The following is a 26,398-nucleotide window of genomic DNA, read 5'->3' as shown; positions in this document are numbered from 1 at the left end:
CCCCTCCCGCTTGCCGCGGGCCCCAGCCTCGGCCAATCAACGGGCGAACCTGGGCTGAGTGACGGGGAAGAGGCGCGGGTGTTTAGAGGGAAAACCTGGGCAAGGCGGGGCGCGCGCCGGGTTTCCCGCGGTCGGAGGAGAATCGCTCTTAAAGGGCCAGCCTTCTCGCGTCCTTTTGTTCCGGGGCCGCAGGGCGGGGTAGGCCCAACGTTTTCTGTCTCCTAGTCTATTCTCCAGAACGGCCATGATTTCCCAGTTCTTCATTCTGTCCTCCAAGGGGGACCCGCTCATCTACAAGGACTGTATCCTTGGCCAGAGGGGCGGGGGGAGAAGGGCTGAGTGGGACTAGGGCCCCAGTGCCAGCGAGTGTCGCCATATCCTTAGCTTTCCTTCCACTCGGTCAGTCCGCGGAGACAGCGGCGGCCGGGATGTGGCCGAGCTCTTCTACCGGAAGCTGACGGGACTGCCTGGAGACGAGTCTCCGGTTGTCATGGTAACCACTGGCGGGAGTGGGGGTGGGGTGGTGGGTATGCGGTTGGTGGTCTGGGGTTGGGAGGCGCCTCCTCCCGGGATTTTCTCTAAGAGATACTGGGGGTGGGGGAGTACATTCCTCTAAATAATATTAATGGCGGTGTACTGATCGCTAACCGCATTAGGCACAGCTCTTCACACGTCTCAATCCTCAGCCACTTTGGAGTAGGTACTATTATTAACTTCATCTACACGTTAGGAAGCTGGGCCTTGGGGAGGTTTCGTATGTGGCCTGAAGTCACGCTGCTAGTAAGTAGGGAAATCAGGATGGCAGCCTCAGTCTCATGGTCGGGAATCACTGCACCTCTCTTCCTCACGCTTTTCTCCGTGCCTCTGCCTCAGCACCACGATGACCGGCACTTCATTCACATCAGACACAGCGGTCTCTACTTGGTGGCCACTACTTCAGAAAACATTTCTCCCTTCAGCCTCCTGGAGCTGCTCTCCCGGTGAGGAGGGCAGGGCTGACCACCCGGGCGCAGGGGTCAGGGTGTCAGAGAGGAGTTGTTATGCATCCTCTGTGTGGGTTTTCGCAGGCTGGCCACTCTCCTGGGTGACTACTGTGGCTCCCTAGGGGAGGCGACCATCTCTCGCAACGTGGCTCTGGTCTACGAACTCCTGGATGAAGTGCTGGTGAGGTTCCTCCCTGTCCCCGGTTCCCTGAAGATACAGCATTCATTTTCACCCCTTCCCCCAACCGACTACCCCAAAGTGTCCTTCCTCTGCCCCTAGGACTATGGCTACGTACAGACCACATCCACGGAGGTGCTGAGGAACTTCATCCAGACAGAGGCTGTGGTCAGCAAACCCTTCAGCCTCTTTGATCTCAGCAGCGTTGGCTTGGTCAGTCCGGGGACAGAGGAGGCCAGGATTGAGGAGGGTTAATGGGAAGCATCAGGCGTGAGGATTGATTGATTTGGGTGCTTTCAGTTTGGGGCCGAGACACAACAGAGCAAAGTGGCCCCCAGCAGTGCAGCCAGCCGGCCTGTCCTGTCCAGCCGCTCTGACCAGGTGAGGGAGGGGCTGATGGGTTCATATCCTCTGGTTTTTGAGTCCCCAGAGTCCAAGATCCCAGCATATCTTTTCCCCTTCTCTAGACACGGAGGATCCCTTTTCTTACCCTTGTGCCCCCATCCTGGGGCCCCAGCCTCCACTGTTCTGTCCTTTCTGTCTGTCCACATTAGGAGACAGACTGACCAACCTCCAACCACGAGACCCCCTTTCTTTCCTTTAGAGTCAAAAGAACGAAGTGTTTTTGGACGTGGTCGAGAGATTATCCGTGCTGATAGCCTCTAATGTAAGTTTGGGCCCCAGCCCTGTGGCTGAGGATGGTGGCACGTGGGAATCGCTGGGCATTGACGTCCCGCTGCTCTCAGGGCTCGCTGCTCAAGGTGGATGTGCAGGGAGAGATCCGGCTCAAGAGCTTTCTGCCCAGCGGCTCAGGTGAGCAGCATGTGGGCTGGCCCTGGTTGGGCGTAGGAACGGCTCCTTGGTGGCGGGTGTGGTGGCATGGTGGCTTCTTCTGATACTCTTTCCTCTGACAGAGATGCGCATCGGCTTGACTGAGGAGTTTTGTGTGGGGAAGTCCGAACTGAGAGGTGAGGAGAAAGCAGGTCTTTTTCTTCTAGGTAGAGGTCTTTGTCCCAGGTTTCATCTGGAGAAGTTAGATGGATCCCCACCCCCTCCCAAAATACAGGTCAGCAAAGGGGGTCTTTCTCTCTTTCCAGGCTATGGGCCAGGAATTCGGGTGGATGAGGTCTCCTTTCACAGCTCAGTGTACCTGGATGAGTTTGAATCTCATCGGATCCTCCGTCTGCAGCCCCCTCAGGGTGAGGTCAGGACCGGGCTGGCCTAGCACATTCCATCTCCTGAGGGGGGAGGGAGGCCGTTCATGTATAAGGAGACCAAACTCACCTCCCTTCCTCTCTGGTCTCAGCTGACTGTGATGAGGTACCAACTCTCAGATGACCTCCCCTCCCCGCTCCCCTTCCGGCTCTTTCCGTCTGTGCAGTGGGACCGAGGCTCAGGCAGGTGAGACCATTTCCCTGTTCTAGGATTTCTCTGGAGCCCAAGCCAATGTAGGTATGTGTGTGTGTACATATATATTTGTATGTATATATGTAATTCCCAGATTGACTTTCAGGAGTGGTGGTAACGACATTGACTCCAAGTTAGAATAGGCTCCCTCCCCCACAAGCGGACCCAGCTCCATGCATGGCATGGCTTGTGGAGTTGGGTGGATCTCAGCTCTTCTCTTTCTTTCTTGAGGCAAAAGCCACAGCCACACATAGGGGCCTGCCAGTGGGATAGGGCCTGAGTAACAGCATTGTACCCTCTCACGCAGGCTCCAGGTTTATTTGAAGTTACGTTGCGACCTGCCCCCAAAAAGGTGAGTGGGGGTAGCCCAGCCTGGTCCAGCTGTGGAGGGTAGGAGACAAGGCCCAGATACCTGCTCTTTCCACCCCAGGTGCCGCCAGGAGCCTCAGAATCCAGGGGAGAGCCTCTGGAGTTTGGGAAGGGGGTAGGGGGCACTTGTGCGCAAGTCCGGTGGTGACATTAATGAAGATGGGATGCAACCTTCCCGGGACTGACTGCTGCCTTCTCCCTTGCAGCCAGGCTCTCAACGTCAGGCTGCACCTTCCCCTGCCTCGAGGGGTGGTCAGGTGAGTGCGTGTGCACTGCAGGCCTGTGGGCAGTCTCACTAGCTTTTCAGGACAAAAGACAGCGCTGGGGTGGGAGCTGTGGGGCAGGGGCTGACCCCAGCCCTTTCCTCTCCCGACTCCAGCCTGTCTCAGGAGCTGAGCAGCCCAGAGCAGAAGGCAGAACTGGCGGAGGGAGCCCTTCGCTGGGACCTGCCTCGGGTGCAAGGAGGCTCTCAGCTCTCAGGCCTCTTCCAGGTACCAGCTGCTGATTCTCCACGGCCCTGCCCCTGCCTCCACCTCCAGCCCTGACCCGTGCCTTCTCACGCAGGGGGTCTGTGTGGTCAGCTCCATGGCCCCTTGGCTCTCTTGCCCTCCCTCCTCTTGGGGCCTTCAGCACCCCTCCCTGCCTCTGCTCCTCACAGATGGACGTCCCGGGCCTCCCTGGGCCTCCCGGCCAAGGCCCCTCCGCCTCGGCTCCCCTAGGGCTGGGCCCTGCCAGCCTCTCCTTTGAGCTTCCCCGGCACACGTGCTCTGGCCTCCAGGTCCGCTTTCTCAGGCTGGCGTTCAGACCCTGCGGCAGCGCCAGCCCACACAAGTGGGTGCGACACCTAAGCCACAGCGACGCTTACGTCATTCGGATCTGAAGCTCCCAAACGAGGGCATGGGAGGCAGAGGTGGCGGTCAGGGCATCGCAGAAGGACGGCGTTTTCTCTCCTAGTGTCCTGGCCTGGGACTGGAAGAGTCCTGAGTCCTCGAGATCAGTGAGCTCAACAAGTTAGGTCCTCCTGTGGGACCTGACCCAGGGAGGACTGAGGTGGATCACAACTTAAAAATCGAACTTTTATTCTGAGCAACTGGCTGTACAATATCTAAAGAGAAAGTCACGTGGGGGAAGCTGGCTACTACCCCCTTCCACCCAGTATGTGTGTGTCTGTATGTGTGGGGGAGAGAGGGAGAATCCAGGGAGAGGGTCAGCATCAGGGTGCGGGCGGAGGGGAGCCAGCCCCGGGGGGCTGCGAGCCATTAGCCTTTGGAGTCCCTGGAGCAGGAGGGGGGCTCTCCCCAGCTTCCGGTTTCCCCCCACAGAGGGCACTGCCCCCAAGCGGGGAGGGGGCTGAGGATGGGGTAGGGGCAGGAGAAGGATGGGAGGTGGGGCCTCCTTTGCCCTCCCCGGTGGGTGGCAGAGAGACCACGATGTATTTCTGGACGCTGCCGGGACCCGAGGGGGCAGTGCTAGGGGGCGTGGTGGTGGCGGTGGAGACCAGCTTGACGATGGGCTGCACGCTGGGGACGGTGGTGGTGACGGGAGAGGTCGTGGTGGAGCCGGAGCCCGGGGCCGAGGTGCTGAGGGATAGGACCTGGGCCGGAAGGAAGGCAGTGCTGCTGGCCTGCACCCACCCCATACCCCAGGCTGGGGGACGCCTCCCAGGCTCCCACCATACAGTGACATGTGACACGGGCCCCAGCATCCCTGGGACCACGTGGGGTACCTGCTGGGTGGATGAGGCGCTGGAGGACGAGGACATGACGATGAACTTGGTTGGTGGCGGGGACGGCTGTGGTGGGGCGGCAGCTCGCGCAGACACCAGCGTCTGGACGGGCAACGCGATGGAGCCGGGGACCTTCAGCAAGCCGGGGGTCCGAGGGCCAGGCTGGGGGGCCTGTGAGAGGGTCAGCGTGGGCCGGGGCTGTAGAAAGCAGCAGCAGGAAGAAAACGTCACCATCTGTGTTCACCAGCTCCCCCAAGACGGCTGACTCGGGGCCCCATGTTTCACAGAAGTCAGGGTGCACACCCTGGCGTGCAGTGTCTGTGAGCTCCACTGGGATGGGACCCACCCCCCGAATTTTTTTTCCTTTCACCCTCCCTTTCCTCTCCACTCAATCCCCTTTCCTCCCTGACCCTGCAATGACCTGAGTGATGGTCAGGGTGGTCCTGTTGACCTGCTGAGCCTGCAGTGCAGCCTGAGCCCGGGCCTTGACCACATGGGAGCAGAGGAGGGGCCCAAGGGACCCAAATTCTGCCCGATAGGCGTCCTGATTGTCGGGTGGCGGGCGCAGCTTTGCCAGGACAGGGGCACAGTGTTTCTGCAGAGACAAGGCAAAGAACCGCCAGGTTGAGGGAGGGCCAGGACGCTGAGAATCGGGATGGGGAAGGGGTGACAGAGGTGATCCATTGTTTTAGTGTGTGCCTGCCGGAGGCCAGGCTGCGCTCACTGGCTTATCAACGTGTAAGGAATGCGGTGGTTTTTCCTTGTAGAGAGCACAGGCACCAGCTGGTTGAGCAGACAGCTCACTGCGTGATCACACTGGTCACATCTAAGAGCCAGCTGGTCCAAAGGGCGTGTGCCTTGCAGAAGCATCAGGGGCAGGTCAGGCTTGAAAGTCACAGGCTGCGTTCAGACTTCTTATTTCTTACTCAGTGCCTTGGTCTTTCCAGCTATGTAACAATATTGGGACTCTGAGGTGTGCTCTGCATATGAGGCGAAGACGGGATAAGTGAATGGAAGACGCTCTATGCTTTGCTAAACACTGTCCTCTGTGTGTGTGTGTGTCTGGCGGGGGCAGAGGGGGCATCAGTGGGAAGAAGGGGGAGGGTGGGGCTCTGTCACCAGGAGGAGGCTCTGCACATGGTCAGCCCCGATGCGGTCAATGTTGCTCAGCACTGGGCCATCCAGAACCCCTCGGATCCGCTCTCCTTCCTGCTGCAGCCGCGGCAGAATCAGTGTCTTAATCACCTATAGGAAAAGGAAGGGAGAAGCCGGGGTCTGGGGGTCACCACAGGGTCTCCCAGGTCGGGAGGCTGTTTCCTACTCTGACCTCCCGATCCCTCCCCTTCCCAGGGCTCCCCTCCCAGGGCCTAACATCGTGTCCCAGCTCTGCCAGGCCTGCGATGGAGCCGTAGCGTGTTGTCCACGGGGTCTTCTCGTCCACCCAACTCTGTAAGGGGATGGAAAATAAACCCAAATGAAGGGGTGTGAAAAGCTAACTGGTAAGGACTCGAGTCTCATACACACATTTCCTTATAAGTCATTAAGACACAACAGCTCTTTCCCAACCACCCTCTCTTCCTGATAGTAGCTGCTATTCTGACCTCTACCGTCAGAGATTAGTTTGTTTTAATTCTTTGGCAGCACTGTGCAGCATGTGGGATCTTAGTTCCCTGACCAGGGATCGAACCCTCACCCTCTGCATTGGAAGCTCGGAGTCTTAACCACTGGGCCACCAGGGAAGTCCCACAGAGATTAGTTTTTGTTTTTGGACTTTAAAGTGGAATCACACAATTAGAAAAAGACACTGGATTTGGCCCAAGTCCAGGCCGCCCCTCTCTGCCGCTGGTTTTCAGTGTCACTTCCTGAAGCCACACTGGCTTGGGCGTGGTGCTCACTGTTCCGGTGACAACCCAGCTAGTGGTGGAAAGGGCTCACCTTGGTGAAGGTCTTGGTGATGCGGGACTGGATGTTGTTCGTGGTTGTGCTGAAGTGCTTGCAGATCTGGGCCACCAGGCGGGCGGCGAAGTCCCGGAGCGCCCAGTGATTGTCCACGTCTGGCCGCAGGCACAGCTGCCTGCTGACGATGCAGGTCATCACAGCCGGAATCAGCTCGTGCACCTGCGGGAGAAGCCCGCGTCAGCTCACTGTGACAAACGGTCCCTGAGCCTGGACGAGGGGTGGGCCGACAGGTCCACTCACGTATTTCTCTAGGTACAGAGTAGGGTTGTCCATCAGCGCCTTCACCATGCGCATCAGGTAGATGAGCAGGGCCAGGTTGTTCTGCACCACGTTCACACGCACCTGGGGTGGGGAGGGAGCAGGGATGGGGCAGCGGGAACCCTCCATGAGCCACCTCTGCCGCCCTTCCCGGAACCCCACCCCGCCCTCCCGTGGCCTCTCACCCCCTCGGAGATGAAGGTGCTGAAGCGTGGCAGCATTTGGTAGAGACCCGGGTCCGTGGCGATGCTCTGCAGAGCCTCCTGTGGGAGGGAGGGGAGCAAGTGAAGCGGGGCGACCTCTGGGCGGAGGAGGAGGGAAGGCAGGATGCAGCGGGGCCTCACCGCTCTCTTGGCCTCGCAGGAGCCCACGCAGGCCTCAGTGATCTCCTTGTAGTACAGCTGCTGCTCCACTGACAGCTCGTGGATGCTTCGGGGCTTTAGTCGCAGAGGCGCCCCCTCCAGCAGGGGTGGCGCCTTCTTCTCTTTCCCTGTGTGAGTAAGGGAGCCAGGTTTAGGCAGGAAAGCTCCTGAGGAGGCCTGGGCACCAGGCAAACCTCTAGCCTCACCTCCCCCACCCAGGGAGACTGGCTTCTTGGCCCTTTCTGGGACTCTGGCCGGAGCTCACGCCCCCTGCCCTGACCTCACCCACCTCACACACATGACCATCTGGCTTTGGGGCAAGAGGCCTGGCCCAGCGGTACTGACCTTTGCCGTCAGCTGGAGCAGCCCCCTGACCTTTGCCTTTCAAGGGGCCGTCTTCCTCCTGGCCTGGCTTGGCTGACTTCAGGGGTTCTGTGGCCTCAGCCTTCTGCTGCTCCTTGGGAGCTGGTGGGAAAGGAAAGCAGTCAGGGGAGGAGATATGGAGGGAGGAGGGGAAAGAGTGGGTGCTGGGCATGGAGGTTACCTGGGGGTGGGTTCTCTGGAATGGCCGGCTGGCAGCCTTCGATGCTCAACCAGTGAGCTGCGAGGAAGAAAGGTGTCCAGGTGAACCACGGGGTGGCGACATCAGGAAGTCACTCCCCACGAAGGGATGTGGGTTCTCCGTGTTCCCCGCTAGGGGTCTCAGGCAGAGGGCTCCTTCACCAGTGCCCTTCCTCACACCCACACCTGGCCCTTTCCCTCCTCCCTGCCCCATTCTCCCCTCCCCCGACCTTTGAGGCAAACGTCCAGGGGCACCCGGGGCAGAGGGGTATTGATGATGTCGCTCAGGTCAACCTCCTTCTCCTCGTAGAAGTAAAGCTCCCGGCCGCCGCCAGAGGCGAAACGGAAAGGAATGAATTCCTGAGCGTGGAAGCCATACAGTGGCTACAACAGGAGGGAGAGAGAGACCCTGGATGAGAAGGGAGCCCCTGCAGGCTGGGCGGAGGTCAGTGCAGCGACTGGGAGGGCTCGGCACCCAGCCCCTCCGTGCTGTGCGTCCCCGTCACCTCGACGTTCTTTAGCTTCAGCGCATAGTCAACGTCACTGGTGGTTAGTTTCTGCCGCTTCCCCATGTGCATGAACTTCAAGGCATCCTGGGGGGGGGGGGTGTGGGAGGACAGATGTCAGCCCGAGACCCTGGGGAAGGCGGCCTGGGCACAGTCTCTGCAGTGCAGGAAGGCCAGGGTACCTGCGCGATCTCCTTGATGCGGTAGCTGACCTCGTCCGTCAGCAGCTGGCAGGTCTCCTCCTGAATCTGAGCGATGCCCATGGACTCGGCCACCACCTTCATGGACTCCGAGGGCAGCACGGTGTTGCTCAGCTTCAGCTTCTTCTCCTCAGCCATCCTGGAGCCCCTCCTCCCCTCCCCGGAAGGATGATGCCCCAGGGCGGAGAGGGAGAGATGGAGACCCTGGGGAGGGGGGTGACAGGAACCTGAGAGTGAGACCTAAAGAAGGGTTGTCTGTCAGGAGAGGCCGCCCCGAGGGGAGAACGGTGGAGCGTGAGGGGGAGGAGCTGGGGGATGTCTTCTGTCCATCCTCACGTGAGCGGCACTCACTGAACAGGAGGTAGGACTTGGACCCAACTGGATGCAATTTATTGAGCTCTGCTTCTACACCAGGCACAGTGGAATGATCTCAGTTCTGTTTAAATCCCAGCCCCAGCACTACCTAGAAGTGTTGTCTGGGCAAGCTACTTAAATGCTCCCGGCTTTGGGTTTCTTCTCTGTAAAATGTGCAAAGTGTCTTTTTTTTCCTCCGGTGGTTGACGTGCCTACCTTCATGTCTCCTGTCCCTTCTTGCATCATTATTCATACTTGACAAATATAAAATACTGGTTAAATACAACTCGTCCTATCTGAGCCTATGTGCCCCTACCATTGAATGTGATGAGAAAATACACAGCCATCTTGACCAATTTGCACTTTAAATTCATGGCCACAAACTTCAGATGGGCCCTTGATGCTGCTCTGATGGTCAGAGCTCAGTGGATTCAGGTTCCGTCTCACCTGTCATCTCTTCTCCTCCCTGATTTTTGGCCATCAGAACAGACCTCCCCAGGCTCCCATCACTATGTCTACCCGCTGAGCATCGCTGGCACCCACGTGCTCTGTCTTCCTACCTGTTACTGTAGAGGTTCTCGTCCCGCCCCTCCCTAACTCCTCTCCTTCTCTTGAACCTACCCCAGTCACGATTGTGACTCCTGCTCTTGGTTTTCCTCCTACTTCACTGGCCCCTCTTTACATTGCCTTTGGTTGGTTCTTCCTCTTCTCATCTGCCTGATGCTGGAATGCCCTGCATTTGGTCCTCGTATAGCTATGAGCTATACATATTCCCTTGGTGACCTCAACCATTCTCACAGCTTTCAGTATTGCATACAGGCTAAGGATGGTAAATTTATATCCCCCATCCAGAGCTTTCTTCCCAACTCCAGACTTGTATATTTAATTGGCTACTTAAAATTTCTTCTAAACTCAACTCCTGACATCCCTCTCCCCACCTGCTCCAGCCTCAGCTTTCCTCATCTTCATAGCAATGCCATTAATCCAGATGCTCATTCATCACGTAAGCCCTCATCGCAAACCCATCAGGTGATCTGACTTGATCCCTCTGCTCACACTGCGTGGCCAGCTCACCATTATCCATCCCCTGGGAACCTTAAGAGCCTCCTCACAAGGTCTTCCCGCTTCCATCCTTGCTCCCTACATCTATTCCCAACATAGCAGCCAGAACGATTCTGTCAAAATATAAATGAGACTGGGTCATTTCTCTGGTCAAAACCCTGTACTGGCTCCCAGTGTGCCACAGCGTAAATACAAAATCCTTATTTCGGTCTACAAGGTCCCTCATGATTTGCTCTCTCCCCATCGAGTCTCTGACCTTTCCTTCCTTCTTCCACTATGAACCAGCCCCACGGTCCTCCTTGCTATTCCAAGATGCCAGGCATGTTCTTGCTTTGTGGTCTTTGCTCTGTCCCTCTGCCTGGAATGCTCTTCCCTAGATGTCCGCAGGCTGCCTATTCCCATTACCCTGTTTAATACTGCACCCCACCCCCACTCTGCTTTTTTTTTTTTTAATTCCCATGGAATTTAACGTCTGCTGATACATACTGTATTACTTCTTATGCTTCTCACCACATCGACCCTTCCCTTCTCTGGGTGGACGGAGAGCTTTGTTATGTTCACTGATGTATGTAGAGTCCCCACACAGATTAGATACTCGACAAATATCTGCTGAATATATGAGTAAGTTGTAAGGCTTAGAGATTAGAAACTCACTAAGGACTCGGTACCACTATTATCGAACAAGACATAGGCCCAAGCTTGTAATCTACTTTGTGGCCAAAAGGAAAGTGGCTCACTTGAAGCTGGCATTAGGAAGTCTAATGTCAACAGTGTTTAGGGTCGACTGCAAGGTGGTGAGGGGCAGGTGTGGGCCTGATGGAGGGGCGGGAAGAGGGGAGGGAAAAACAATTTCGTTCTTCTCAACCCATCCCAGGTCTCCTCCCCCACTTCTATAAATCTTATCTGCAGAGGACACATTTATTCAACACATACTCTGGACCTGAAGCCGAGTAAAGAGGAGGTGGTCGTGTCCCAGTTCCCTGGCGAGCTCCTAATCCTTCAATAGCCCGCGGTACCCGCTGCCAGTGTAAAGGCTCACAAAACAGGCACGGCCTCAGGAAACCTCAAGTCAGTGGAAGCGGCAAGGAGGCTTCACAGGAGACTAACTTGATCTAGATCCCCTGTAGCATTCCCCAGCAGGGAAGCGGGTCGAAGGGTCTCCAGGCAATGGGTACAGCGCGAAAGAAAGCGTAGAGAGCCCACTTCATCCCCCAACATCCCTCCAGTGCAAACACAGGGTCCCCACGCACACGGACACAACCAACCGTCCTCCTCTGGGTCCCCACACGGGCCCTTCAAAGAGTCTAGTCCCAGGTACCACTCAGACCCGCCCCCGCCAGCCGAACGCCCAGCGCAGGAAAACCCTCTCACCGCCGCCAAAGCGCCGCTCACCCGGCGCTCGGCGCCATATTGGCCCCGCCCCCTCCGGGAGCAGGTCCTGGCAGAGACCGAGAGCGGGTCCCTTGCCCCTTCCCCGAGCCGGAGTGAGCTCCCTAGTCTCACAGCCTGAAATGATATAAAAATGGCGTCTCTGTGCATGCGTGTAAGGAGCACACACTCTTGCTGTAATTACTTCAGTTTATTCTTTCACTATCCGGCGGCCAGGACCTTCGGGAGGCGCCACAAAACCAGGAGGGTAAGCCCGGAGCGCAGCGAGGCCCCGCCCTCTTTCGAGGCGGCACTGCGCGTGCGCCTCCCGTGCCAGGTTGGATTAAAGTTGCCGCCGACCGCCTGGGGATTTAAAGGGCCCGCTGCCTGCTCGAAGTTGGTTTGAAAGCGAGGGTTGGCACTTGAAAGCTGTGGACGGCACTTGGTCATGGGACCTGTGCGGTTGGGAACGTTGCTTTTCATTTTGACTGTGTACGGTGCGTGGGCTGGGACGCCGAAGGAGCAGGACGATGACACAGAACGCTTGCCCAGCAAATGCGAAGGTATCTAAAGAGAGTACACCCTATTCGCATCCTTCTGCCCTACCTCCTTCGTCTGGGCCAGACCAAATGGAACGTGATGGGGTGGGTCACTCGACCTCCTTGAGGACCTGAGTGAGGTTCTGATGGAGCCTGGTGGAATTCGAATGGGGCCAACAGAGGGAACGCATAGCGATACCCCCAAACTATGGCACTCCAATTCCCATGAGACATCCAGAGGGGGTCCTGCCTTTTTTTTTTTTTTTTTTTTTTTGCTGGTTTGGGCCCCAGTGGCTTGTGGGAATTGTTGTTCAGAGACTATCGGCCCGTTCGCCCACTCCAGTCAGCATCTTCTCTCTGTGTGTGCGTGTGTTTCCCCCATACGACCAGAGCTAAATCTGAAGAGCCTGCAGGAGTGGGCTGTCAGGCTCGTTACCTTGTAGATATCCTCTGCTCCACCCCAGTAGAGACGCTCCCAAATTATAGGCCCTGCGCCCTCCTGCGGGGGTTTGAGAGTCAATAAATCAGGCTTTGAAGCTCATAAAAGAGAGAGGTGGCCAAACAACTGGGAGAGGTTCCCCATAACTGTGAGGCTTTGCAGAGGGTGTGCACTGTGTGGAGTTTTCAGCAAGCAGCATCTTCCGTAGCTGCATCTGTTGGACCAGCTGGGAGGGGGCACTTGAGAGCTGAGCCATCGAGCGCATTGATTGCCTAGTTTGTTGCGTTCCTGGCTTTAATTTCTTCCTGGAGTCTATTCCCCTTTGCCTTACTCCACCCTGCATTTCAGTATCAGTGTTCTTCATGACATGGTCATAACTGCTCCTTTCCTTTGTGTTCTCCCTCTTAACATGATACACCTGTCAGTCTTTCTAAACACAGACTCAGTGGAGTCCCTCCTTGCTTTAACACCTCTTCAGGCCTCCTGCTGTGATTAGACTCAACGTTTCTGGCACATCTTTCAAGTCTCTTTCTTTCTTACCAGCCTCCATCTTTCTTACATTTCCATGCCCTACCTCCCATCCCCAACGTGCCCACGCTGCAGCCACACTGAACGTCTCAGAGGTCGCTGAACCCGCCTGCTCCTGCTCCTCTGCCATTGCACTTTGTTTTTGTCCTTTGCCGGGAATGATCCTCACTCTTCTGTACTTGGTTCTTCAACGTCCAGTTTAAGTGTCACCACCTTTACAAGCCTCCTTCCTTATCTGTCTCCTCTCACTGCATTGGAGGGAAGGAGAGCACCTATGTCTCCTTGGTCCTAGCATCATGCCATAGGCATATGTGAGACACTTTTGTTACTTGCCCCTGTGGTGAGTTTGCTTGGCACTTCTGTATAGGCCATTCCTTTTCTTGGGACCCATGGGTACTGGGTAGACAGTGGTGGAAGAGACACAGTGCTCATCCTTGAGGAAATCACAGGCTAGTTGGAAGTCAATGAATGACCATTAAAGGAATTTTGCATTTCCTAGTGAGATTAAGTCTCTTGGTTTTATCTCCTCCCCCCTCCCGCCCCGTCCCAGTGTAGGGTCCATTACAAAATATTGTCACCGTCTTTTTATCTGTCGCCAGTGACACTAGCAATGTCCTGTGGATAGGGATCACGGGTCTGTGGCTCTCTGTATTGCTATTGTGTATCCGGAAGGAGCTCAATAAATAACTGCAGGAAACAGCAAGCACTTCTGCAGTGCTCACCACCTTCCAGGCACTATTCTAGGGACTGTACATAGATTGATTTAATCCTCACCACAGCCCTGTGATGGAGGCACTTCATTTTAGAGGTGAAGAAACAAAGACCCAGCAGGATTGTCACCCAGCTACTATGTGGCTGAGTCAGGATTCCAGCCTTGCCAGTCTGGCCCCAGGGCCTGCACCCATAACCACTGTGGCTGTGCTGCCATCTACGGAATGAGTTGCTGGTATGTTTGTTTATTTTTCACATCCCCTTGGACATCTAGTATGTAAACTCCTGAGCCTGGAGCTACAGGAAGAGCTGAGTCGTACTGGCCGATCTCGAGAGGTGCTGGAGCTGGGGCAGGTGCTGGACACAGGCAAGAGGAAGAGACACATCCCTTACAGCGTTTCGTGAGTCCTTCTCGATGTTCCTCCACCTTCCAGTCCTCCAAGGAGCCCTGGGAGCACCCACAGCATCCAGGGAGTCTTTGTTTCCCCTCTTCCCACAGAGAAACAAGGCTGGAAGAGGCCTTGGAGAATTTATGTGAGCGGATCCTGGATTACAGTGTTCATGCTGAGCGCAAGGGCTCATTGAGATACGCCAAGGTCAGACTCCTCTAGGGCAGGATCCCACCTTTCAGAAACTACAGCCTATCTCCCCTGAGGTCCTCACGAAGTCTGCCCATCTCCTCCCAGCTCTGGAGTGTCCCCTCTCCATGGTAGACTCGCCTCATCCCTGTGGCACTCACCAGAATCTCCAGTAGATGACAAAGTGGATCTGGCAAAAAGGGGAGGAGGCGGGGCAGGGGACTGGACTGAGCTCAAATTCTCATCTTTCAGGGGCAGAGTCAGACCATGGCAACGCTGAAAGGCCTGGTGCAGAAGGGGGTGAAGGTGGATCTGGGGATCCCTCTGGAGTTGTGGGATGAGCCCAGCGTGGAGGTCACGTTCCTCAAGAAGCAGGTAGGATAGGGTACTGCATTGCCCAGGGAGGTGAGAAGGGAACCTGAGAGGGGAGCTAGATCCTAGGGAGGTCCATCTTTGAGCAAAGCAGGGACTCCGCCATTGACTGACATGGGCCCAGGAGCATATCCAGAAGTAATAATGGAGGCTAAGAATATATACTGCTATTTATTGAGTACCTACTGTGTGCCCAGTTTGGGGCCACATACTTTCCAGCTGCTGCCTCATTTTACCCTCACAACAACCTGATATGGTAGATACTATTACCACTTCCCATTTTACAGGCAAGGAACTAAGACTTGGAGTTTAATAACTTACAAGGCAGGGTAGATGTCAATAAATGTCTGTTGAATGAAAGAGGACCACAAATATAATAACCCAAGTTCACCTGCCTGGCTCCCTGCCTCTCCAGAGTAGGGTGGGGAGACAGGGAATGAAGCGCAGGGAGGGTCTGCACAGAACAGCGGAGCAGGTGCCCTTCTGACCCTTCCACTTGACCAGTGTGAGACCATGCTGGAGGAGTTTGAAGATGTCGTGGGAGACTGGTACTTCCACCATCAGGAGCAGCCCCTACAGCATTTTCTCTGTGAAGGTCATGTGCTTCCAGCTTCTGAAACTGGTAAGCGTGGGACCTGTCCCCTTTCTTGCCAGGCTACAACCTCTCTGCCCCCCAGGACTAATATCTAAATTATTTTTTATTTCCCAATCTAGCGTGTCTACAGGAAACTTGGACTGGAAAGGAGAAGATCACAGATGGGCAAGAGAAGACTGAAGAGGAGGAGCAAGATCAGGAGGAGGAGGAGGAGGAGATGACTAACACACCGGTCCACTCCCAGCATGACCCAGAGGATCTTTGACCCTTGCCTTTGAGCCCCCAGGAGGGACTGGGGTCATGGAGAACCCTCTGAAGTCTGAGCTCTCCTTGCCCCACAGCTTTAAGAGTGTGTGTATGTGTGAGTGACCCCACCTTACAGCTTGTAGCTCTTCTCTCCCATCTGGTCTCAGGCAGGATCCTGGTGGTGTAGCATTGCCTGGCTATGGAGAGAAAGGTGGAAGCAGTAGATAGAAGCCCAGCCCCAGCAAATGAGTCCTCTAAATGCCATTTGGCCCCTTCTCAGGTGTGTGTGGTGACAGTATTGAGTTATTTGAATATCTCCGCCAGTCCCCACTGGACCCAGATGTCAGGTGGGCATAGAAGCAGTGGACCTTGGCAAAGTCACTTTGCCCCTTGAAGGTCTGTTTTTAGACTCTTAAAACAGAGAAGCCAGAATGGACATTCTGAACAACCTTTACACACCGCTGGAATCTAGGAGGCTACATGCCAACAGTCTGTGAACGGGAAGGGGACACTGGATGGGGACAGGGCAATACTTATAAGTTAGATGGGGTAGACACTTTGGTCTACTTCGTAGTAATTTCACCGAGAGACGACCATGTAACATCAACGGTGCCAAATTTTCTATAACGCTAGTAAACTTTTTTTAATATCAGTTGGACCCCAAATTTCAAACAACTGCCGTCCACGCATCATAGCTGCCCGATAAACAGCAGCGTCCGGTGAAGAGGGCCGTCGGCCGCCGGCCTGTTAGAAGTTAATGGTGCTTTGTAATTTTGGAAGGCAGCTATGCTCACCACTATACCACCAACGCTGCTTTGTAATTTTGAACCCTAAGAGGTTGGCAAGGATCGGCGGGCTGAGACCAGTTTCAGGCTGGGGGTGGGGGGGGGTGGGAGGGGTCTGTGTAGCCCCGGTCTGCGCATGCCTGAAAACGCGCCCGAATGAAATTCCATTCGCGGGGCCGCCATATTGGGTTACGGGAGCTCGCGGAAGACAAACTCCTCGCTTTTCCAGTGTCACTTCTTCCCTCGAAGTGAGGCAAGTCCTAAGAGAGGCGCTAAAGCTAGGTCCAAGGTGGAGAGCGGCTCCGGTTAGAGAGAAGGAAATAACTACCGGGGGTTGTTATTGAGACACCCCCGGGGTTGCGGTTGAGAACGTCACACGCGAGCGGGACGGTGGCCGAAGACGCTGAGGGACGGGCGGATTCGCGCCGAAATTCATTTGGGCGATGCCAACTTAAGCGTGTGAGGGGGGTAGGAACTGAGATTTGGAAGGTACCATTCGGCGGAGGCCAGGCGAGTGTGGGGACCTGAAGGGATAGGACAGTCGCCCACAGCCCCACTTCTCAGCTGATCCCTCTCAGGCCATGAGCGGTCTAGTGCGCACCGAGCCGCTGCCCGGGGAGACCCCTCTGCTGGTGCCTGGCGACCCGTACTCTGTGGTGGTTCTGCTCCAAGGGTACGCGGAGCCCGAGGGGGTCGGCGACGCCGTCCGAGCCGATGGCTCCGTGACCCTTGTCCTGCCCCAGGCCTGGGGCCCGCCCTCCACCCACCGAGAGCCCCTGCCTTACGAGGCGAAGACCGCCCTAGAGGAGGCGGCCCGGGGCCCCATCCTCGTGGACACCGCGGGCCCTTGGGCTCGCGAGGCGCTCCTGGGGGCCCTGGCGGGGCAGGGAGTGGCTCCCGGAGACGTAACTCTGGTGGTGGGGACCCACGGACACTCGGACCACATCGGGAACCTAGGGCTGTTTCCCGGGGCGGCCCTGCTGGTCTCGCACGACTTCTGCCTCCCCGGGGGCCGTTACCTCCCCCACGGACTGGGTGAGGAGCGGCCTTTGCGCTTGGGGCCGGGACTCGAGGTGTGGGCCACACCCGGCCACGGTGGCCAGCGGGACGTGAGCGTGCTGGTGGCTGGCACGGCCCTGGGAACCGTCATGGTGGTGGGCGATGTGTTTGAACGTGATGGGGATGAGGGCTCGTGGCAGGCGCTGAGCGAAGACCCAGTGGCCCAGAAGCACAGCCGAAAGCGGGTCCTGGCCACTGCCGACGTGGTCGTGCCTGGTCACGGAGCCCCCTTTAGGGTGATAAGGGAAGCCTCGGCGCCAGAGACAGAGCCAGCCAGATCTCTTGACGGAGAGAAGCCCATTGTGCACGGATAAAACCCAGTCTTGACTGGATCCTTTTCAGTGATCCCATGTCCCACCCCCCAACCGGGGAACTGAACGTTCAAGAAACAAGATGATGTGTTAAAGTAGTCATGGGTGGTCTCTTCCAGGAGGCCAGTTTTCCAGCGAGGACAGAGTGCTTCTGCCACAGCTGTCACCAGTATCATTGTTTCTCTGACCAAACTAGGACCAAGGACTCCTCAGCTCTGTGTCATCTCTCAGCCATCATTAGTAAAATAGAATGTTCTTAGGAGTCTTCCAAAATAAAGGCAGAAACTGCATTGAAAACCACACTGCCCTTCAAATATATTCCAATTAAAAGATTTTTTTTTTTTTTTTAATCATACTGCCCTAATGTAAATGTGAGTGCCTCAGGTGGCGCAATGGTAAAGAATCCGCCTGCTAGTGCAGGGGATGCAGGAGACTTGGCTTGGATCCCTGGGTCAGGAAGATCCCCTGGAGTAGGAAATGGCAGCCCACTCCAGTATTCTTGCCTGGAAAATTCCATGGAGAGCAGACTGGCAGGCTACAGTGCATGGGTCGCAAGAAGTTGGACACAACTGAGCATGCACACATGATTTAAAAGTGAAGCATCCATAGTGATTATTATGCAGATATAATCCAACAACTGCAACAAGGGGACGCTTTGGCAATACATTGTCTGTCTCTCAGAGGAGGCAGTTTGCTGTGAGAAAGTGCAGGGCAGAGATCATTGGAGTCATGTGACTTTTAAGTTGTCATTTGTTCAAGGAATGCTTGTTAACACACCTGCAGTATCTCAAGCATGGCTCAAGCTCTCAGGGCTATAGCATCGAGCAATCAGACAAACTCAAGGAGACAGGTAAACAATAATAGTAGTAAGCCAAATAATTTCTGGTTCTGGTTAGTGATATGAACAAACGGCGAGGTGAGAAGGGGAGTGCTGGGGTGGGAGAATGGTCAGGAAAAGCCTCTGGGAGGTGGTGCCTGATGAGAGAACTGAATGAGAAAAAGCTGGCCATGTGGGAGGGGGCATTCCAGGCACAGATACAAAGGCCCAAGGCAAGCCTGACTGACGAGCAGTAAGAAGACCTTGAGGTTGGGTTACAGAGCATGGGGGAAGAGCAGTAAAAAATGAACCTACAGAGTTCGGCAGCACCATCTTGTAGGGCCTTGGTGACCATGGTGAGAGGTTTTGATTTTGTACTGAGATCAAAAGCTTTGGTTTTATACTGACACAGAAGACCAGGTTGTTGACCTAGCCTCATTTATGTTTTAGAATAATCACTCTTATTCTGAGTGGAAAAGGGGTTGAAGTGGGGCAATAACTAGGTTGAAAGCCATTGTGGTTGAACGTGATGGTACCTGCCCTTATTCCAGAAGTCCTTTTGTGGCTGTGGTCCTCCTCATAACTGTGTCCCAATACCAGGGCCCTCTGTCCACACAGCCCCAACATGGGCAGAAGTGTTTAGATTGGGGAGAGGAAGGAAAGGACAAAGTCCACCTCATTGTGGATGATGATCCTCCCTGGGTGGTTGCTGTTGGGGAAGGCCAGGCTGGAGGTCATTTCTCAGGTGTTCACAAAGGCCACATGGTCCGCAAAGGCAGTTCAGAAGAACCAGTTCACCTGGAGGGCATTCCAGTCACTGCCATACACAGACTTGTATTCTGTGGTGGCCAGTTTGATGACCACCAGAGTGTGGGGCTCCTGGGCCAGCAGTGCAGCCACAGCGGCCCGGATCCCCAATTTCATGGGTCACCAGTTGTCATGAGGCTGCTGGTATGTGGAGGGAACACAGGGGCCAGCTGTGTGCACTATATATGTGCACTATATGTGTGCACCAGTGCAGCACTATACCCTGAGTGGTGTCCATGGCCATCAGAGGACCCATCTAATACATGGTATGTAATTCCACTATCTTCAGGGCTGCATGGGAGGATGAGAAAGGAGGGGATGGGGTTTTTTTAGAGCTGTGTGCTCTGAAGTTTTACAGGTAAAAGTTCTAGCCTCAAATTTTCTGGAGCATAGGTATCCTACCCTTGACTCAGGGCTAGTCACCCAGAGCAACACATCCCTTTGGCCATATCGATTGTCTCCAGGATGGACAGGTCACCTACTAAGTCTTAGTAATCTTAGTGGTTTTGCTGGATCTAGGGGGGAAAGTCTCGTTCTTTCCTGCAAGACTGACATGGGAGGATGAGTCGTCTTGGCTCCTTGTTGGAGGAGCCCACTGCTGCTGGGGCCACCAAAGGGACTGAAAATGAAGCTGAACGGTAGGGGGCAGAAGTGGGCAGTGAAGAGAAACAGACTAGATGACCAGAGAGAGCAGCGGAAGCCAGACCTGCTGCTTAACTCATCAGTCACCTGGGCTAATCGACTCCTTTCCTGCCTGAGCTGTCCTGTGTTTTCAGTTGTTTACAAGATGAGTCTTGAATGGATATAAACACGGATGGAAATGAACCCTTAGAGACAGGCAGTGAGGACGGCGTGGGGAGGGGGCTGATAGTAGAGGGGGAAAGTGCTAAAGATATTAGGGGGTTGGGCCCAGAGTGACTGTTCTTTTCAAACTTTTTTTGTGAAAACTTAGGAAAACTTTACCTGTATGATTAACTGCCTCTGCTCATAAATCAGTGGCTGCAGAATAATCCAAACTTTCTTGCCTAGTTCTCTCCAAGAACAACTCTCTGCTCCAGTTTGGCTGGCTGCCTGCTGCCTTCCAGACACCCACATCCACCTCTCCTACAGGCCTTTGATTCTCTCCCCACCGCCCTAATCCTCTCGCTCTTCTGCACCAATCTCAGACACCCACCAATCTTAAACACCCAGGCTCAGCTTTCTCATCTCCTACAGAAAACCTCCCCTGAGTTTGCCAACCTTATTTTAAACTCTAGCAGTGCTTTCTCTGTATTGTTCACTTAGCGTTAGGTAATACCTGGTGTTGGTTGTTATTTCTGGAAATGTCCTCTCCTTGTGTCCCTTGGGAGCAGGAGCTGCAAGGCCACATGAGGTCTAGGCTGAGAAATTGTACAACACTTACATCACATTCTGTTGACCAAAGCATGTCATAAGGCCAGCCCAGATTCAGGCATGAGGAAATAGCCTCTTCATCATGATAAAAGGAGCCGTAAGGAATTTGTGGCCATTTTTTCTGTTGCAACGTATCACAATAGGTTAGTTGGTGATAACAAGTTCCCCTTCTTTTGAGGGTGTGTGTGTGTGTGGTTATTCTAGGTTCTATTTTTATTTTTTAATTTTTAAAATTGAATTCTAGTTAATTTGTAATATATTAGTTTCAGGCATACAACATAGTGATTCAATATTTCTATAGATTGTACTCCATTTAAGGTTATTGAAATGGCTGTATTTCTCTGTGCTGTGCAGTACATTCTTGTTGCTTATTTATTTTATATTTAGTAGTTTGGTTCTCTTAATCCCATACCCCTATTTTTCCTTTCCCCCTTCACCTCCCTCACTGATAACCACTACTTTTGTCTCTATATCTGTGAGTCTGTTTCTGTTTTTTTTTTTTTTTTTCCCCCTTTGGCTGTGTCATGTGGCTTGTGAGATCTTAATTCCCCAACCAGGGATCAAACCTGGGCTCTAGCAATGAAATTGCCATCTTAATCACTGGACTGCCAGAGAATTCCTGTTTTGTTATATACATTCTTATTATTAATAAAGGCAATCCTTTATGCCTTCTCCCAGGACTGATGCTGAAGCTGAAACTCCAATACTTTGGCCACCTGATATGAGGAACTGACTCATTTAAAAAGACCCTGATGCTGGGAAAGATTGAAGGTGGGAGGAGAAGGGGACGACAGAGGATGAGATGGGTGGATGGCATCACCGACTCAATGGACATGAGTTTGAGTAAATTCCGGGAGTTGGTGTTGGTCAGGGAGGCCTGGCGTGCTGCAGTCCGTGGGGTCGCAGAGTCAGACACGACTGAGAGACTGAACTGAACTGAACTGATTGTGCAAAGCAGCTGTCAGTCACACTACATCATTCTCTCCTCACTTCCAGAAGGGGGCAGCACTTCACAGAGACAGCAAAGACCATTGTCCCTGCTGTCTCTGCTTCAAGCCACCTTAGAAAACTGCATCTGCACCCAGGCTCACCTCCAGAAGAGGGGTGATCCCTCCCTGTCCCACAAAACACTTTATATCCTTGCTGATTTATTCATCAGTTTCTGTTTATTGCCCTGCTCAGACTGGCTCCTACCCTGAGCACACCATTGAAAGGGCTCTGGACAGTGCTACTTATGAACATCATAATTACCAAATCCAGAGTTCACTTAGTGCTTGTTTTACTTGACCACTGGCAGCACTTGACATTCCTTCTTGAAACTTGCATGCACCGTTGGCTTCCTGGACCCCACGGTGCTCTCCATTTATCTCACTGCCCACTCTGTCAGTCTCCTTTGTGGGCTCCTCTTTCTCCTATGTACCTAAATAGAAAAGGTTTTTCTTGGTTAAAAATGAAATAATTACAAGAATATATCAAAAGTTAACAGAGAACAGTAATGCAACAAACACCTGTCTTCACCACCCAATTTAAGAAAAATACATTATAATTACTCTAAAGTCTTCTTTATGTTTTTCTCTAATCCCGTCCCTTTCCTGGCCCTTCAGAGGAAACCACTACCTTGAAATGAGTGTGTATCATTTAGATGATATTTTTTGTAATCTTCCCATATATATTTGCATTTACACACAGGGGTTGTTTTTGCATATTTTTAAACTTTATATAAAAGGAAATCATATTGAAATACTCTTCTACACTTGCTTTTTTCCCTCATCCTGAGAATTATTATTTATTGTGGATAGCTGTAATTCATTAATTTTCACATGTGTAGTATTCAATTTTGTGAATTACCATATAGTGTTAGGAAAACTGGATATCCACATGTGAAAAAATTAGACCCCTACACCAGCGATTCCCAACCTTTTTTGGCACCAGGGACCAGTTTCGTGGAAGACAATTTTTCTGTGGCCAGTGGTGGTGTGAAGTGGGGGATGGTTTGGGGATGATTCAAGTGCATTACATTCAATAAACATCTAAATTATATAAGGAATTCATATGACTCAATGACAGAGAAACACCTCAATTTAAATATTGGCAAAGGACATGAATAGATGTTTTCCCAGAGAAGACATGCAAATAGCCAACAGGAATATGAAAATGTGCTTAATATCCCTAATCATCAGGGAAATGCAAACCAGGACCACAATGATACATCACTTCATATCTGTTAGGATGGCCGTTGTCAAAATGATAAGAGATAACAAGTTATGGTGAGATTGTGGAGAAAAGAGAATCTGTGTGTACTGATAGTGGGAAAAGGTGACTATGAGATGTGATGAATGTGTTAATTAGCTTAATTGTAATCATTTCACAATGTATACCTATATTAAACCATCGTGTTTTGCACCTTAAAAAAATCATACTGTACAACCCAAATATTTACAAGTTTTGTCAGTTACACCTCAGTAAGAATTTTAAAAGCAGTTAGTTTAATGTTAGAATGACAAATTCAAGTCAAAGCTGATAAGAAGAGCAAAAAATGAAAAGAAGAAACTGGAAAGCAGCCAAAAGTAACAAATGGAAAAGCGGGCTGGAAGGCTGCAAAGAATGTGAAGAACAGATAATAGATCTAAGTCATAAGCATGTGTGGCTCTGGGTTTTAGTTACCCCTATTACTAGCAGCACCTTATGGTTGATTTAAATATGACTCAAATAAGATCCCTTGCTCATTAATCTGGTACTGGATTTTCTATTAGTTTAGTGTTGAATTTAGAGGTTACCAAATTAGCGTAGAAGAATCTCACCCAATCATGGGTTTCTCCAAAGAAAATTCTTGCTTTTGCCAAAAATTTAGGCTAATAACACCCTAGAGCATGTTAAATTAACACAGCTTGAGATTTTTCAGCCCACTCTGTATTGTGAGTTTCGGCTGCACATCTCCCTGAGGGCTGACTTGAGGGTGTAAATTATCCAGAGTTTTCTCTATTCACTCTGGATCATGGTCTGATACAGTCAAATTCTTTAAATCCTCTGCTTGAGTGTGGGGTGGTGGTCTCCAGTTCACACAGTATGAGGATGTAGAACTTTGAGACTCTGGCTTTATGCCAAGTGGACAATTGCCTGGTAGATTCACCCCATTGTCAAAGACCTTGGGGGTTTGTTGCCTGCTTTCAGTTTTCTGAACACCAAATCTCAGATTCCTTGAGCTTGGCAAATACTCTCAAAGGAAAAGCAGTCTTCAGTGTATCACTCTCCGAGTTTTTAGTTTCATTTAGTTTTGCTCTCTGAGAATTCCTTTAATAATAATCAGTGCATTTAAAGATATTAAATATTTTTTGTCTTGAAATTTGGACTTATTGAGGTATAATTTACATACAATCAAATTTACTCTTTAGTATCATAACTGTACATTTTGGTAGACATATAGTTGCATAACCACAGGTGCACTCAAGTTATAAAACATTTACATGATCCCCAGAACTTGCCTCATGATCCTTTGTACTCCCCTTCCCCTGATAATCATTGATGTATTTCTGTTTAAAATAGCTTTTTTATTTTTTAAAAAATATTTATTTGGCTGCACCAGGTCTTGGTTGTGGCACTTGGGATCTTCGATCTCTAGTTTTGACACGCGGAATCTTAGTTGCGGCATGTGGAATCTAGTTCCCTGACCAGGGATTGAACCTGGGCCTCCTGCTTTGGGAGCCTGGAGTCTTAGCCACTGGACCCCCAGGGAAGTCACTTAAATGCATTCTCGTTTAGAATTTTAATATATCTTCAGTAAATGAAGCTTTACTGTTACACAGTAAACCCATGATTGCTAGAAATTTCCTTTTTCTTCAAGTCTGTTTTTTCCCCTTATATTTCTGTAGTTAAGCCAGATTTCTTGGTTACGATTTGCCTGACATATTTTTTCTTTCTTTCACTCCAGCCTTTCCATATTCTTATGCTTCATGTGGGTCTCTTGTAAGCCGCATTATTGTGTTAGTTCCAGGTGTACAGAAAAGTGATCAGTTGTGCATATATTCTTTTTCAGATTCTTTTTCCTTATAAGTTACTTTGAGTATAGTTTCCTGTGCTATATATGAAGTCCTTGATGGTCATCTATTTTATACATAGTAGTGTGTATATGTTAATCCTAAATTCCTAATTTATCTCTCCCCCTCATAATATTTTAAAGCAAATTCCAGACATCAGATTTTATTGAGAAGCATAGATTTTATCTGGAAGCATTTGTTATTTTGAAGAAAATTCCAAACATTATTTTACCTGGACACGTTTCAGTACATATATACTGCATGTACTTACATATATACCACACTTAGTGTGTTTAGAGTACTATGCATTTGTAGTGTATACTTCAGTACACACTAAGAATATCTTTAAAAAACTGCTATTTATCAGACTTAAAAATTTTACCAATCCTTTCTTTTTTTTTCTTTTGGCTACACTGTGCAGCTTGGGGGATCTGAGTTTCTCAATCCATGTCCCCTGGGGTGAAAGCTCAGAATTCTAACCACTGGACCACAAAGGAATTCCCTTACTGATCTTTTATTTCTAATAAAATGTTTATTTATTTGGCTGTTCTGGGTCTTAGTTGCAGCATGCAGAATCTTTAATCTTCATTGCTGGGTGTGGGATCTTTAGTTGTGACATGTGAAGTCTCAGTTGCTTCGTGGGGGATCCCGTTCCTTAATCAGGGATCAAACCCAGGCCCTCAGCATTGGGAGATTCTTAGCCACCGGACCACCAGGGAAGTCCTCCTTTACTGATCTTTTTAAAGAAATCTTTATATCATCAAATATTACTCTTTAATAACATTTCTATGATAGTTTTTTAAAAGATGTTTTAAAAGAATAGTTTTCAGTTGACAATAATGTTGAGAGAGAGGTACAGTGATTTCCCATATACCCTCTGCACCCACAGGCATAGCCTTGCCCTTTAACAATGTTGCTCACCAGGATGGTACATTTTTTTTACCAAACCCATATTGACCATCATAATCATTCAAAGACTATGGTTTACCCTAAGGTTCAACCTTGGTGGTGTGCATTCTGTGGATTTGGACAAATGTATAAGGATACACATCCATCATTATAACACCATATAGAGTATTTGAACTGCCCTAAAAATCCTCTGTGCTCTGTCTCTTCATCTCTGCCCACCACCACCCCTGCCCCCAGCAGCCTGTGATCTTTTTATTATCTCCATAGTTTTTGCCCTTTCCAGAATGTCATAAAGTTGGAATCAAGAGTATACAGCTGCCTCCGATTGGCTTCCTTCACTTCGCAATGTACCTTTAAGGTTCTCTCATGTTTTTTTCATGGCTTGATAACTTTTTTAAGCTGTGGATGTACTACAGCTTATTTACCCATTTACTTTCTGAAAGACTTCTTGTTTACTTCCCAAGTTTTGGCAGTTATGAATAAAGCTATTATTAATATCAGTGTGCAGGTTTTGTGTTGTCTTAAGTTTTCGACTCCTTTGAATAAATACCAAGGAGTGCAATAATTGGATCTTATGATAAGAGTATATTTAGATTTGTAAGACCCACCAAACTGTCTTCCCAAGTGGCTGTATATTTTTATTCCCACCAGCAATGTGAGAAAAAGTTCCTGTTGCTTCACATCCTTGCCAGCATTTGGTACTGTCAGTGTTTGGAATTTTGACCATTCTAATAAATGTGTGGTGATGTCAAATGTTGTTTGAATTTGCATTTCCCTGGTAAGATATGACGTGGAACATCATTTCATATACTTATTTGCCATCTATATATCTTCTTTGGTGAGGTGTCTATTTAGGTATTTGGCCCATTTTAAAAACTGGATTGCTTTTGCGTGGCATGTGGGATGTTAGTTCCCTGACCAGAGATTGAATCTACACCCTCTGCAGTGGAAGCACGGAATCTTAACCACTGGGCCACCAGGAA

The 26,398-nt window shown here is 51.4% G+C and overlaps 5 protein-coding genes across 8 annotated transcripts in view; 3 read left to right on the top strand and 2 right to left on the bottom strand.

The window, feature by feature from the left end:
• The first annotated feature begins 52 nt into the window (after nt 1-52).
• AP4M1 (adaptor related protein complex 4 subunit mu 1) lies at nt 53-9,149 on the top strand. Of its 4 annotated transcripts, XR_011485298.1 has the most exons (16): nt 53-302; nt 405-493; nt 874-980; nt 1,068-1,164; nt 1,264-1,374; nt 1,462-1,542; nt 1,766-1,828; nt 1,908-1,974; nt 2,076-2,129; nt 2,259-2,365; nt 2,468-2,562; nt 2,876-2,920; nt 3,144-3,194; nt 3,317-3,428; nt 6,014-6,162; nt 8,114-9,149. XR_011485298.1 is itself a non-coding variant. In XM_070460341.1 (15 exons), the coding sequence occupies exons 1-15, from the start codon at nt 245-247 to the stop codon at nt 3,815-3,817; spliced, it is 1,239 nt and encodes a 412-aa protein (XP_070316442.1). In that variant the 5' UTR covers nt 53-244; the 3' UTR covers nt 3,818-4,092. The 4 variants fall into 4 exon arrangements, 3 of the variants coding, with proteins under 3 accessions (XP_070316442.1, XP_020759933.2, XP_070316443.1); XM_070460341.1 differs by lacking the exons at nt 6,014-6,162; nt 8,114-9,149 and adding an exon at nt 3,716-4,092; XM_020904274.2 differs by lacking the exons at nt 6,014-6,162; nt 8,114-9,149 and adding an exon at nt 3,596-4,092.
• On the bottom strand, nt 4,000-8,647 carry TAF6 (TATA-box binding protein associated factor 6). Its single transcript, XM_020904270.2, has 14 exons — nt 8,492-8,647; nt 8,310-8,396; nt 8,034-8,187; nt 7,787-7,843; nt 7,588-7,707; nt 7,225-7,370; nt 7,066-7,143; nt 6,863-6,964; nt 6,599-6,781; nt 6,036-6,110; nt 5,783-5,908; nt 5,085-5,258; nt 4,664-4,861; nt 4,000-4,531 (listed from the first exon to the last, which is right to left on the bottom strand). The coding sequence occupies exons 1-14, from the start codon at nt 8,645-8,647 to the stop codon at nt 4,151-4,153; spliced, it is 2,037 nt and encodes a 678-aa protein (XP_020759929.2). The 3' UTR covers nt 4,000-4,150.
• Nucleotides 9,150-11,597: 2,448 nt separating the features above from the next.
• Nucleotides 11,598-15,953, top strand: CNPY4 (canopy FGF signaling regulator 4). Its single transcript, XM_020904276.2, has 6 exons — nt 11,598-11,856; nt 13,785-13,911; nt 14,010-14,106; nt 14,341-14,463; nt 14,965-15,082; nt 15,175-15,953. The coding sequence occupies exons 1-6, from the start codon at nt 11,742-11,744 to the stop codon at nt 15,318-15,320; spliced, it is 726 nt and encodes a 241-aa protein (XP_020759935.2). The 5' UTR covers nt 11,598-11,741; the 3' UTR covers nt 15,321-15,953.
• Nucleotides 15,954-16,214: 261 nt separating this feature from the next.
• MBLAC1 (metallo-beta-lactamase domain containing 1) lies at nt 16,215-17,756 on the top strand. Its single transcript, XM_020904277.2, has one exon. The coding sequence runs from the start codon at nt 16,668-16,670 to the stop codon at nt 17,457-17,459; it is 792 nt and encodes a 263-aa protein (XP_020759936.2). The 5' UTR covers nt 16,215-16,667; the 3' UTR covers nt 17,460-17,756.
• Nucleotides 17,757-21,616: 3,860 nt separating this feature from the next.
• The window catches only part of LOC110144343 (paired immunoglobulin-like type 2 receptor alpha), a 45,455-nt gene continuing 40,673 nt past the window's right edge, over nt 21,617-26,398 (bottom strand). The window contains exon 7 of the mRNA XM_070460344.1: nt 21,617-21,892. Within this exon, the coding sequence (XP_070316445.1) occupies nt 21,885-21,892 (8 nt within the window). The 3' untranslated portion in view covers nt 21,617-21,884. The remainder of the gene's footprint in view (nt 21,893-26,398) is intronic.

Source organism: Odocoileus virginianus, chromosome 33, assembly GCF_023699985.2.
Source record: "Odocoileus virginianus isolate 20LAN1187 ecotype Illinois chromosome 33, Ovbor_1.2, whole genome shotgun sequence".
In the NCBI taxonomy this organism is placed as follows: domain Eukaryota; kingdom Metazoa; phylum Chordata; class Mammalia; order Artiodactyla; family Cervidae; genus Odocoileus; species Odocoileus virginianus.
Note: the sequence above shows the minus strand (reverse complement) of the source record. Positions and strands in the feature narration are given on the sequence as shown.

Coding starts and splice junctions, on each gene's coding strand:
- AP4M1 (XM_020904274.2), top strand. CDS start 245: ATGATTTCCCAGTTCTTCATTCTGTCCTCCAAGGGGGACCCGCTCATC. Junction 1,165..1,263: donor AACTCCTGGATGAAGTGCTG/GTGAGGTTCCTC, acceptor CTCTGCCCCTAG/GACTATGGCTACGTACAGAC. Junction 2,921..3,143: donor TGCGACCTGCCCCCAAAAAG/GTGAGTGGGGGT, acceptor TCTCCCTTGCAG/CCAGGCTCTCAACGTCAGGC.
- TAF6 (XM_020904270.2), bottom strand. CDS start 8,647: ATGGCTGAGGAGAAGAAGCTGAAGCTGAGCAACACCGTGCTGCCCTCG. Junction 8,397..8,491: donor GCATCAAGGAGATCGCGCAG/GTACCCTGGCCT, acceptor CCCCCCCCCCAG/GATGCCTTGAAGTTCATGCA. Junction 7,371..7,587: donor TGCTCCAGCTGACGGCAAAG/GTCAGTACCGCT, acceptor TTACTCACACAG/GGAAAGAGAAGAAGGCGCCA.
- CNPY4 (XM_020904276.2), top strand. CDS start 11,742: ATGGGACCTGTGCGGTTGGGAACGTTGCTTTTCATTTTGACTGTGTAC. Junction 11,857..13,784: donor CTTGCCCAGCAAATGCGAAG/GTATCTAAAGAG, acceptor TTGGACATCTAG/TATGTAAACTCCTGAGCCTG. Junction 14,464..14,964: donor TCACGTTCCTCAAGAAGCAG/GTAGGATAGGGT, acceptor CCACTTGACCAG/TGTGAGACCATGCTGGAGGA.
- MBLAC1 (XM_020904277.2), top strand. CDS start 16,668: ATGAGCGGTCTAGTGCGCACCGAGCCGCTGCCCGGGGAGACCCCTCTG.